At 45.6% G+C, this 13,635-nt stretch overlaps 1 protein-coding gene across 1 annotated transcript in view; it reads left to right on the top strand.

Moving 5' to 3' along the window:
* The window catches only part of LOC124551346, a 39,654-nt gene that overhangs the window by 13,343 nt on the left and 12,676 nt on the right, over nucleotides 1-13,635 (top strand). The window contains exons 2-4 of the mRNA XM_047126377.1: nucleotides 3,377-3,569; nucleotides 11,182-11,347; nucleotides 13,174-13,259. Coding sequence (XP_046982333.1) covers nucleotides 3,495-3,569; nucleotides 11,182-11,347; nucleotides 13,174-13,259 — 327 coding nt within the window. The 5' untranslated portion in view covers nucleotides 3,377-3,494. The remainder of the gene's footprint in view (nucleotides 1-3,376; nucleotides 3,570-11,181; nucleotides 11,348-13,173; nucleotides 13,260-13,635) is intronic.

Raw genomic sequence — 13,635 nt, 5'->3', positions numbered from 1 at the left:
GTAAGACAGTTGATTTTGATCTTTTTGCTTCCTCTTACTGACCTTTTAAGCGAGATTTTGAGTGCAATATGTTTTTCGTTCCAAATTCACACTGTTTTCTCTAACACATTATTAAAAAGAATTGGTGACAGGCCGTCGCCTTGTCGTACACCTGATTTCATTTTTAAACCCTGTGCAATTTCTCCCATAATTTTACTTTACAGACAGTATCTGTAAGTGTTTTACGGGTTAGGTTTGCCAATTTAGAATTTACGCCAAATTCTCGAATTACTTTATCTATAATTTCTCCATCAACAGAATCGAAAGCCTTTTTGAAATCCACAAACGCAACTACAGTGTAATTTGAACTAAGTAATAAGTATTCTGTGGTGAATTACTGACTTCAGATTAAATATTTGTTCCGAGCATGACCTTCCTGTCCTAAAACCGTCTTGATATTTACCTTGATAAGAGTCTGGTGTTGTCTGACGTGTGATGACTTTTATTGACGTCTAAAATTATCAGATATTAGCAACACACAGAACACACATATGAGCACACATGAACAAGAAACGCACACAATGAGAAACAAGTGGCTCACCTACAACGACAAGGCAGTCCACAGAATAGGCAACATACTCAAAAATCAAGGGCTAGAAATAGCCTACAGGATAGACAACTCAACACAGACAAAACTAAGGACAACCAACGCAAGCACAGACAAACAAAGCACATCTGGTTCAAAATGGCTCTGAGCACTATGGGAGCACTATGGGACTTAACATCTGAGGTCATCAGTCCCCTAGACTTAGAACTACTTAAACCTAACTAACCTAAGGACATCACACACATCTTTTCCCGAAGCAGGATTCGAACCTGCGACCGTAGCCTGGTTCCAGACTGGAGCGCCTAGAGCCGCTCGGCTCTCTCCAGACTTGCCTTCGCTGTTTATGGGGGACACCAGTTCGAAGCGAAACGTGATACTATGAATCTAATGAAAGGTTTTAGATGATTATGGTAACACTGTCTTGGAATGATGGAAAATCAAATTGCGTAAGTTTGCTGAAAAATAAAAGTGTGGTCAAGACATGCAAATTGGAGCTGTCGTTAAAGACAGAGCCAAGCTCGGATTACCAAAAAATAGTGAAGGAAATCGGCCGTGTCCTTTTAGAAGGATTCATACCGGTATTTGCCTGCAACGATTTAGCGAAATCAGCGGAAACCTAAGCTTGGATGGTCGGATGGGGATTTTAACCGTAGTCCTGCAGAATGCGAGTCCAGTGTGATAATGACTGCGCTATCTCGCTCGGTGGTAAATGATCGACTTGTAAGGAGAACTCGAGTATTTTACCAGGTCCATGCACCATGATATGGTTTTTACCAAATCATTTGAAGCAAATACTGCACATTTTCCCAACAATTAGGCATGACCATTATCGCCGGCCGCTGTGGCCGAGCAGTTCTAGGAGCTTCAGTCTGGAACCGCGCTGCTGCTACGGTCGCAGGTTCGAGTCCTGCATCAGGCATGGATGTGTGCGATGTCTTTAGGTTAGTTAGGTTTAAGAAGTTCTAAGTTCTAGGGGACTGAAGACCTCAGATGTTAAGTCCCGTACTGCTCAGAGCCGTTTGAACCATCATGAACCAAGATGCTGCAACTGCAGTCAAACGTTTGGGTTAAAAAACAAAATGGTGTTTCGCTAAGGGGGGTGTAAGACGTCGTGGTCTCCTGAACTTCATTGCTTACATATTCCGCCCTCACAATCATATTCCGGACATCAAGACGATTCATTCGAACCCGAACTCGATAACATAAAGTCAGTGTTGTATGAATTCATGTAAACGATATGCAAATAACAAGTGCGCACCAGGGTTGAAATATTCGAGGCTGGCGTACACACATAAATTCCAGACACGAGGGTCACAGGAGCTTTTAGTTCGAGAGAGGCAGACCACACACCGGGAGGCCGGTCTCTTCAGAGGACGAGTCAATCTCGGTCGTCCGTGGAGTAGACAGCGTGTGCCCGAGTGAAAGGAGCAACGACCCCATGTTCGGCTTGAAAGCAAATTCCGCTACATTGTGTGGGAGCGTCCAACCTACGCATTCTTTACACATAGCACGCAGTTTCAGAGATTTTCACAGGGAGACAGCAAACGCCAAACGCCGATGCTACAGATTTCCGGATTGGTCGCCTTAAACGAAACGTCTTTCTCCCGTTTTAGAAGAGCAATGCTGATTGGCAGACGATATTTCTGACGCCTTGAGCTGAAGGAGTAATGGACGAGACCAAAAGATATACCCCTTCATGTCTGGGGTGGAGAGGAGCGAGGAACAAGTCTCTCCTCAGTATTTCACTGGGAGAGCACCTCTGTCGAGAGCGAATCGAAGTGCGACTCAAATTGAGTCCTTGCAATTAAGCGTTGTTCACTGTGTGCAGTGTGAACGGACAGAGTTATAGTTAAACGCCTGTGAGCGAATTTTTGAGTGGCATCGCAGTGGACAGGTTATCTGACCGGTGTACCACGCCAATAGTTAGACTACGGTCGAATAGGAATCCTCGACTTCATCAAGGCGTAGGGAGAGTTTGATTGGTGAAGGTCAATCCAGATAGAACGAGAGTTATCTTATTTGTCAGCAGCGAGTGGCGCAGACAGCAGTCATCGCACCTTACGGTATTGTGCACTACAGCTATTGCGAGCCCCATATTTCCTCCACAATAGTACACTTCACTGCATTTCACACGCGGCAGCCTCGACCGTACCTAGCAACATTCTAACGGACAATTATTCAAGTTGAGTAGGCGCGCCTCTCAGCCATTCTGCCAAGTCAATAACAATCTTAAACTTTGTATAGAAATTTCATGAGCGAATCATATCCTTGAGAGGTAGCTTCACATTCCGAAAAGAACCAGGAAATAATTTGTTCAATTCATAACTAAAAGTGCTATTGTGATTTCTCAGAATTTTTGCAAAATAAATAATAATTTTCCTTAGTTTCATGTTTTTCTTACACTAACTAGCACTACTCCAGTACCGAAGTATCCCAATAGTTAGGTAAGAAATTTTGTGAATTTTTGTGTCATTTCCCTACAGCGGACGACTCCAGAACATATTTATTGCTGAAAGTTTTTCAGGCATTTCTCTTTAGAACGTTAGGAGCGTCTGTCTGACTTCTGTAGTAGTGTGGGGGTGGAAATTGCATCTTGCAGGAGCCACAAGGTAAAGGGTACAGCTCAGATTAATCCGTTGCGCAGAATAACAGAATAGCAAATCAACCCCACGCTCACAGGGGTCCTACCGAAAAACATATGTATTAGCAACGCTGTCAGGCTAAAGTGGCGGCTGTCGTGACGAACTCACAGCGCAGCCCGCCTCACAGCCAGCTCTTTATTGCACGCAGGTAGCGACGGCCGCACTTCCTCGTAGCTGCGTTCTGAGGAATGGATGCAACAACAGCTCGGCGCCTGGTGTAGCTCCGCTCTTCCTCAGCGACCCGAGACCTGGCAGTCCGGCCCACAATGGCGTGTCTGCAGCACTGCTGCTGCGGCTGTTCCCTCAAGACGGGCGTCGTCGTCGTTTCCGTGCTCTTCTTGGTAAGGAAGAGCTGCTCTAGTTAGTGTCTTCACCGCTGCGACTTTTCTCCGTATTCGATTTCTCGTGTTTATGACATTACTGACGTTTCGCCAGCACGAGTGGCTGGCATTGTCAAAGCTCACACTCACCACCGGCAATGGAGAGTGAAGCTTTGACAATGCCAGCCACTCGTGCTGGCGAAACGTCAGTGAAATCATTATATGAACGTCGGCCGAAGAACCCGAGACAGAAGCCAATAGGCAGTTTGTCAACAAGCGGCCACGAAAGCCTTAACAATTTTGTTTTATGACATTAGTGCATAGGGATTGATAATGTCTTGAACAAGTGTTATCAGTTTGAACATTAAGGTGAAACAATGGCTACAGATTATAATCGAAATAGGTCAAATGATGCTGGGAACATTAAGCTCATCGCTCAGAATAATTACACTACTGGACATTAAAATTGCAACACCACGAAGATGACGCCCTACAGAGCGAAATTTAACCGACAGGAAGAAGATGCTGTGATATGCAAATGATTAGCTTTTCAGAGCATTCACACTAGGTTGGCGCCGGTGGCGACACCTACAACGTGCTGACATGTGAAACGTTGTTGTGATGCCTCGTATACGGAGGAAAAATGCGTAGCATCACGTTTCCGACTTTGATAAACGTCGGATCGTAGCCTATCGCGATTGTGGTTTATCGTATCGCCACATTGCTTCTCGCGTTGGTCCACATCCGATGACTGTAGGCAGAATATGGAATCGGTGGCTTCAGGAGGGTAATACGGAATGCCGTGCTGGATCCCAACGGCCTCGTATCACTAGCAGTTGAGATGACAGTCATCTTATCCGCATGGCTGTAACGGATCGTGCAGCCACGTCTCGATCCCTGAGTCAACAGATGGGGACGTTAGCAAGACAACAACCATCTGTACGAACAGTTGGACGACGTGTGCAGCAGCATGAACTATCAGCTCGGAGACCGTGGCTGCGGTTACCCTTGACGCTGCATCACAGACAGGAGCGCCTGCGATTATGTACTCAACGACGAACCTGGGTGAACGAATGGCAAAACGTCATTTTTTCGGATGAATCCAGGTTCTGTTTACAGCATCATGATGGTCGTATCCGTGTTTGGCGACATCGCGGTGAACGCACATTGGAAGCGTGTATTCGTCATCGACATACTGGCGTATCACCCGGCGTGATGGTATGGAGTGCCATTGGTTACACGTCTCGGTCACCTCTTGTTGGCATTGACGTCACTTTCAACAGTGGACGTTACATTTCAGATGTGTTACGACCCGTGGCTCTACCCTTCATTCGATCCCCGCGAAACCCTACATTTCAGCAGGGTAATGCACGACTGCATGTTGAAGCTACTGTACGGGCCTTTGTGGATACAGAAAATGTTCGACTGCTGCCCTGGCCAGCACATTTTCCAGATCTCTCACCAATTGAAAACGTCTGGTCAATGGTGGCTGAGCAACTGGCTCGACACAATACGCCAGTCACTACTGTTGATGAATTGTGGTATCGTGTTGAAGCTGCATGGGCAGCTGTACCTGTACACGCCATCCAAGCTCTGTTTGACTCAATGCCCAGGCGTATGAAGGCCGTTATTACGGCCAGGGGTGGTTGTTCTGGGTACTGCTTTCTCAGGATCTATGCACCCAAATTGCGTGAAAATGTAATCACATGTCAGTTCTAGTATAATATATTTGTCCAATACCCATTTATCACCTGCATTTCTTCTTGGTGTAGCAATTTTAATGGCCAGTAGTGTATGACCAAGATGGAAGCGAAACAAATGAATTAAAATCTGTGCCATGGCTGGGAATTGAACCCAGGTCTCCTTGCTTACTAGACAGGTACGCTAGCCATTGTGCCTAGCCTACCTGCCTAGTAGGCAATGAGACCTTGGTGTCAATTCTCGACCGTGGCACAAATTTTAATTCATTTCTTCGGCTTCCATCATTGTCGTAGATAAGGATGAGACTCTAACGTTTCAAGGAAAATTTACCTGTGTCAGATCTATAAATCAAAATACAATTTAAGAGCAGAAATTTTTTGAACCTAATTTTTTTTGCCTTATATTATTTCTTAGAAAGTCTATTTTTATGTTTCATTCACATAAAGTGTGCCATAAATGCTAAAATAAGTTAAAAACGCAATTTACTGCATAGGGGGTCTGGTGCGTCCATGTACTCAAATGCAACCAATGTAATACTGTAATAGTTAAGGACGGAATAGGAATCCTGTTACTTTGGAATAATACTAAAGTGGGTCTTAGTATCAACTAAAACACTACTCACAACAATGTTTCTCTTCGTAATATGATTCATTTACGGTGAACGGTCTGAAAGGACGTGGCTGTCTCATGCCTGATCAACTTGGTTTTTCGTTTTTTTGTTTTTTTTGTTTTTTTTACACAAAGTAAAACGTGAGTGCTCAAAAATGACAAAAAACGTATTTATACATATAGAAAAGGATCTAAAACCAATCCCAATCGTCCAAAAAACACTTCAATCGCCAAGCGGAAACCAGTTAATCGATACAATTTTGTCATAATAGGAGTGTTTCGTTATCGGCGAAAAACAGGCAAAATGTACTGAATTGGCATTGCCAAATAAAGAATTGTTTCATTGCAATATTAAAAAACGCAAGCTGAATCTTTAAAAGCTTTTCTCTGCATTACAACATTATTTTCAAGTTGGTAGGATCTATAACACATGAAATATACATACAGTTACATAATATCTTTTTGTAATTGTCAGTCGGCATTTTTGTACAGCCGTACACAGGATTTTTGTGATTCACCTTAATTTCAGTTTTTGGTGCACGTTATTATAACGAGTTTTTGTCTGAAACATTGACTTTTATTTCAGAATGCCGCCGTTTTCTTAAAACCCATCTTCTTAAATGTCCCTACGCACTAGGTAACACAATATCATTAGTTTCGAAGATATTTTTGAAATTTTATTCTAGGCTGAAAATTCTAGCTTTCAGACCTCCCACCAACTGCTCTCGCATTCCGCGAAGGCGTCGTTTCGTCGATGTTGTTTAGGTCCTCTGGGTGCAAGTTTTTTTACCTAAAATTACATAATACAATCTTAAGGATGTACAGTAAAGGTCTGAAGTCACTTTTGTAATTTATTTGTTACTTTATTGAAAAAATAATGAATATCGGTTCCAAAGTTGAGTTCCACCCTCATCTACCCATTACGGGAAGAAAAAAAGGTCGTTTTGGAGTGCTGTAGATGGTGTGGAACTTCCGTCAGGCGGTCTTGTGCTCTTTACTTGTGTGTCTGGATGAACAGACGTTACTGATGATTGACAGCAGTCCGGAATTAATTCGCCATACATTCGCTGAATGCGAATGTCTTGGCATCAGCTGTGTTATGTACAGATGTAATAACTATCTGAAAATTTGTGTCAGACCGGGACTCAACCCCAGATTTCCTGCTTATCACGAGCGGTCGCATTAACCACTTTGGTATTCCGTCCACACCTTCTGGACCAACATAGACTTGCATAAGTCTCACTCTATATACCTACACCTTAATCCCATAGATTGGGCAGTTAATGCTCGCAGCTCTACTCTCCATTCCCACACCAGCGAGAACCAGACTACAACGAATCGAGACCCTGCTCTTATCATCTTGCGCCTGCCTGCGGGCATTAAGTGATGAATGCAGAAGACTATGGTATAGGGATGTGGACAGTGTGACATGTAGAAGTTTGTGTCATATCACCCTCCACTGCAGACTTTAAGTCATCACGGTGAATACATGTCAGTCGGTTGTATGCAACCAGGGCAGTAATGTGGTTCAAGTTGGAGAGGTGACAGAAAGGAGCTATCATGTTTGATCGTGCCCACCGTAAATGAAGCTGCGAAATTTGTTGATGTTGTAACACCAAAAGTCTATCTTGTGTGCAAGGAATTTTTTACCACCCACAGTCACTTAACACAGTGCAAGAGCACTGGTCATACATAGATACTACGAGACAGGGACCGAGACGATAATAGAGTGAGATGAGTGTCCCTTGTCAATGGCAGTAAGGTTCAAACCTGCTGCTGTCAGTGGATTGCAACCAGTTTTTGGGTGAGCATGACGAAGGGAATTGCACACAGTGGTCATTTGGTGTGTGGTACCTCGCCAAAGGCCAATGATCACAGTGTCATATACACTCCTGGAAATGGAAAAAAGAACACATTGACACCGGTGTGTCAGACCCACCATACTTGCTCCGGACACTGCGAGAGGGCTGTACGAGCAATGATCACACGCACGGCACAGCGGACACACCAGGAACCGCGGTGTTGGCCGTCGAATGGCGCTAGCTGCGCAGCATTTGTGCACCACCGCCGTCAGTGTCAGCCAGTTTGCCGTGGCATACGGAGCTCCATCGCAGTCTTTAACACTGGTAGCATGCCGCGACAGCGTGGACGTGAACCGTATGTGCAGTTGACGGACTTTGAGCGAGGGCGTATAGTGGGCATGCGGGAGGCCGGGTGGACGTACCGCCGAATTGCTCAACACGTGGGGCGTGAGGTCTCCACAGTACATCGATGTTGTCGCCAGTGGTCGGCGGAAGGTGCACATGCCCGTCGACCTGGGACCGGACCGCAGCGACGCACGGATGCACGCCAAGACCGTAGGATCCTACGCAGTGCCGTAGGGGACCGCACCGCCACTTCCAGCAAATTAGGGACACTGTTGCTCCTGGGGTATCGGCGAGGACCATTCGCAACCGTCTCCATGAAGCTGGGCTACGGTCCCGCACACCGTTAGGCCGTCTTCCGCTCACACCCCAACATCGTGCAGCCCGCCTCCAGTGGTGTCGCGACAGGCGTGAATGGAGGGACGAATGGAGACGTGTCGTCTTCAGCGATGAGAGTCGCTTCTGCCTTGGTGCCAATGATGGTCGTATGCGTGTTTGGCGCCGTGCAGGTGAGCGCCACAATCAGGACTGCATACGACCGAGGCACACAGGGCCAACACCCGGCATCATGGTGTGGGGAGCGATCTCCTACACTGGCCGTACACCACTGGTGATCGTCGAGGGGACACTGAATAGTGCACGGTACATCCAAACCGTCATCGAACCCATCGTTCTACCATTCCTAGACCGGCAAGGGAACTTGCTATTCCAGCAGGACAATGCACGTCCGCATGTATCCCGTGCCACCCAACGTGCTCTAGAAGGTGTAAGTCAACTACCCTGGCCAGCAAGATCTCCGGATCTGTCCCCCATTGAGCATGTTTGGGACTGGATGAAGCGTCGTCTCACGCGGTCTGCACGTCCAGCACGAACGCTGGTCCAACTGAGGCGCCAGGTGGAAATGGCATGGCAAGCCGTTCCACAGGACTACATCCAGCATCTCTACGATCGTCTCCATGGGAGAATAGCAGCCTGCATTGCTGCGAAAGGTGGATATACACTGTACTAGTGCCGACATTGTGCATGCTCTGTTGCCTGTGTCTATGTGCCTGTGGTTCTGTCAGTGTGATCATGTATCTGACCCCAGGAATGTGTCAATAAAGTTTCCCCTTCCTGGGACAATGAATTCACGGTGTTCTTATTTCAATTTCCAGGAGTGTAATTCAATCGCCCAAATAGCACTGATGCTGGTTGTTAGCTCACTGGAGCTGGAGCCCTGCGTTGTGGTCAGATGAGTCGCCAGACATGAAGCTCATGGACACAGAACTGACCAACATTACCTCCATGGCGCTCAATGAGGCCAACCCCGCCAGCTGTGAGTCATCACTACGTCCAACACTTCAAGGATTAACCCCCTTTCGCTTCACACTGGCAACTTAGTATGTTATATGGGAATCTACATCTACCTTTATACACCGCAAGCCACCCAACGGTGTGCGGCGGAGGGCACTTTACATGCCACTGTCATTACCTCCCTTTCTTGTTCCAGTCGCGCATGGTTCGCGGGAAGAACGACTACCGGAAAGCACCCGTGCGCGCTCGAATCTTTGTAATTTTACATTCGTGATCTCCTCGGTAGGTATAAGTAGGGGGAAGCAATATATTCGATACCTCATTCAGAAACGCACCCTCTCGAAACCTCGACAGCAAGCTACACGGAGATGCAGAGCGCCTCTCTTGCAGAGACTACCACTTGAGTTTGCTAAACATCTCCGTAACGCTATCACGCTTACCAAATAACGCTGTGACGAAACGCGCCGCTCTTCTTTGGATCTTCTCTATCTCCTCTGTCAACCCGGCATGATACGGATCCCACATTGATGAGCAATATTCAAGTATAGGTCGAACGAGTATTTTGTAAGCCACCTCCTTTGTTGGTGGACTATATTTTCTAAGGACTCTCCCAATCAGCCTGGCATCCGCCTTACCAACAATTAATTTTATATGATCATTCCACTTCAAATCGTTCCGCACACATACTCCTAGATATTTTACAGAAGTAACTGCTACAAGTGTTTGTTCCGCTATCATATAATCATACCATAAAGGATACTTCTTTCTATATATTCGCAATAAATTACATTTGTCTATGTTAATTGTCAGTTGCCACTCCCTGCACCAAGTGTCTATCCTCTGCAGATCTTGCTGCATTTCGCTACCATTTTCTAATGTTGCAACTTCTCTGTATACTAGAGCATCATCCGCGAGAAGCCGCATGGAACTTCTGACAGTATCTATTAGGTCATTTATATATATGATGAAAAGCAATGGTCCCATAACACTCCCTTGTGGCACGCCAGACGTTACTTTAACGTCTGTAGAGTCTCTCCATTGAGAACAACATGCTGTGTTGTGTTTGCTGAAAACTCTTCAATCCAGCCACACAACTGGTCTGATATTCCGTAAGCTCTTACTTTGTTTATCAGGCGACAGAGCGGAACTGTATCGAACGCCTTCCGGAAGTCAAGGAAAATGGCATCTATCTGGGAGCCTATATCTAATATTTTCTGGGTCTCATGAACAAATAAAGCGAGTTGGGTCTCACACGATCGCTGTTTCCGGAATCCATGTTGATTCCTACAGCTGGTTTTGATACTATGACTTGGACTCACTCATTCTGGTTACCATCAGAGTCAACCAGTATGTTTATTTCAACATTCTCACTGATGAACAGATGCCATTTCTGATCTTTACGGTGAGTATTCTGTGCACACTCCCATCTTGGGAGTGTGTCTGGAGGGCTGCATGCGTACAATCATTGTTTGATGGACACTCAAGCACCTTGTCACTCCTCGATTGGCATGCTAAATCATCTGATCATCCCATACAAAATGTCTGGGAATATTTGGAACGGTCAGTGAAATGTGCCAATCAACATACCTGCAAAGTGGTCTTCAATGGGGTCTAATCACCAATGAGTGACCACAGATGGGTATGTTATACCCAAAGGACATTTTTTAACTCTCTTTCCTCCGAAACATGCCATAATCAAGGCTGGAGAAGGTGATGCACAGTGTAAGGATGATTCCTCCTGAGGGTGACTATTTTTTTTTTTATCCAGGGTGCCTGTTATCTCTGTTGGCATAAATCCATCGCACACATTCTGATGGGCATGCCATTTTGAATGCTAGATGGGTGTCTGATATACCTCAGTATAGAATCCGGTCGTGGTGTTGCAGCTCATGAGCGCAGCTGTGGTGGTGGTGACAGCCAACCTGATCCACCAGGAGTCCAGACCGCCACCGGCTGTCAGAGGAGGCCGGCTGCCACCAGATGTGGAGCTCATCGATGCGGAGCTGACCGACGTCATCTCCAGGGTGCTCGATGAGCCAAACCCGGCCAGCTGTGAGTCGCTGCTAACTCTAACACTACACGAATTAACCACCGTTCATTTCATAATGACAACATATGGCTGAGCGCACCAACCTCGATTAAAAGTTAACCACGTAACTGTGTTTAAAAAATGTTAAAATGTGTGTGGGGACTCTTATGGGATTCAACTGCTAAGGTCATCAGTCCCTAAGTTTACACACTACTTAACCTAAATTATCCTAAGGACAAACACACACACACACACACACACACACACACACACACACACACACACACACACATACACACACTCATGCCCGACGGAGGACTTGAACCTCCGCCGGGACCAGCCGCACAGTAACTGTGTTTAATGCAAAATTCTGGTGCACCAATCTCTATCAAAGTTAAACAAGGGAGTAGACCGCAATTAAATTTTGACCATGGCTCATGCCCGCTTTTTGCAAGATGACCAGAGTTTTATAATTGTACAGTCTTTAACATGGCTGCCTGTGTCGATGTACTGAGATAGATTCAAGGTATTGTATACCATATCTTATACAAAAAATAAACCCAGAAAATTTATTAATTTATGAATCAAAATTACCGGGAGTAGAATTACAATGTGACTCCACATATGACCAAACTGATCTCCCAAAGCAGTTCGATGCAACTCTTAAGAAGTCTCGAGAAAAATGACTGAAGTTATCCAACCAAGATACTAAAATGAGACAGGTTTTGTTTCGGGAAGCAGTGTGGCTCTATGGTAGCGTGCTTGCTCGCTGAGTGGGGGTCCAGAATTTGATTCCATGTGAATTAAAGTTTTAAACCAAAATGCATGTTCTATGAGAGCATTTACTTGAGGCACAAAAAGCAAAGATGGAAAAAAATAATCTGTAGCTTTTTAACTATACAATGTTGATTAACAGTCCTTGCAAAAGATTGGTAATTAAGAATACTTGTTCACAACGAGAACTGGATTCTGTATGCAGTATGGAGTTTGAAATAACAAGGCGCGCATTTTTCATAAAAATGACGATCAGATGTGTTAATATTTGTTGACTATTTAAGTGGCATAGGTATTCGAACTGAATTAAAACATATTGACAGAAACAAGACACTGTACACGTCTTCATTTGTACTGCAGGTGTCAGTTCCTCTATTTTCAAGAACTGATGGAATCGCACTGACCAATTCGAGAAGTATATCCACCCTGTACTTGGAAAAATTTGGTGGTGTCCTTTCGCGTTCCATTTCGCCAAAGTTAAACGCACAGACTTGTAGTGCATAATCACAGTTCTGCTCGTTCACGAATGTGAGAGCAAGTGACAATGACGTCACTCATCAGTGATTGTCTACAAACTTATGTACATAGGCGGCCGGGCGCAAACTCGTATCTGTATTAATATCTCTGCGTCCACAGGACGTCTTCCATTGCAATACATGGATTTAACCGCAGTCAAATACAGTGTTGGCTGACGACAGTTTGCTGACCGTCAGGTAACGTCGGTGCACCGGAGACACATATTAAACGCTATTTACTCTTAACCGTGATCAAGGGACCTTGGTTATCTTGCTTTTTGACCGAGGTTGGTGCATTTGGCTATTGATGTGTTGTAGTGGAATACAGATTTTTCCAGAGAATTTCATAGACAAAGTCTTCTTGGATTACCAGCCGAGTGGTGGCGACTTGTCCTGATGATGATGATAAATATGAAACTCGTCGCAACGATGCGACAGCATGACGACACGATTCGGCTGATAACCCCAGAAGATTTCATCAGTGTAATAAACTGTTTAACACAGCAGACATGGCGGTATGGGCTGGGAGCCATGTAGTGCAGTGCAGGTTTCTGTTGCAGCGGTCAGCACCCCAGCCGTGGCCTTCCTCGCTATTGGTGTCATCCAGGGCGTGTGTGCCATCTTCCTTTTGGTCGGAGCGCTCACGGTAAGCAACTCCAAGCCACACTGCGATTAGATTATGACTGTCAAGGATTTGTGCCTCAGCGGGAGTCGAACTCAGATTTCTCACTATTCATGAGCATTCTCCTTAAACATTGGCCTATTTGAGCACGACCCAGAATTGCAATGGGTTGGGGGTTGGGGTGTTTGACGGAGGAGATAAGACAACGAGGTCATCGGTCTCATCTGATCAGGGAAGGACGGGGAAGGAAGTCGGCCGTGCCCTTTCAGAGAACCATCCCGGCATTTGCCTGGAGCGATTTAGGAAAATCACGGAAAACCTAAATCAAGGTGGCCGGACGCGAGATTGAACCGTCGTTCTCCCGAAAGCGAGTCCAGTGTGCTAACCGCTGCGCCACTTC

This window comes from Schistocerca americana, chromosome 9 (assembly GCF_021461395.2).
Source record: "Schistocerca americana isolate TAMUIC-IGC-003095 chromosome 9, iqSchAmer2.1, whole genome shotgun sequence".
Lineage (NCBI taxonomy): Eukaryota > Metazoa > Arthropoda > Insecta > Orthoptera > Acrididae > Schistocerca > Schistocerca americana.
The sequence above is the reverse complement of the archived record's forward strand: the minus strand, read 5'-3'. Positions and strand labels throughout refer to the sequence as shown.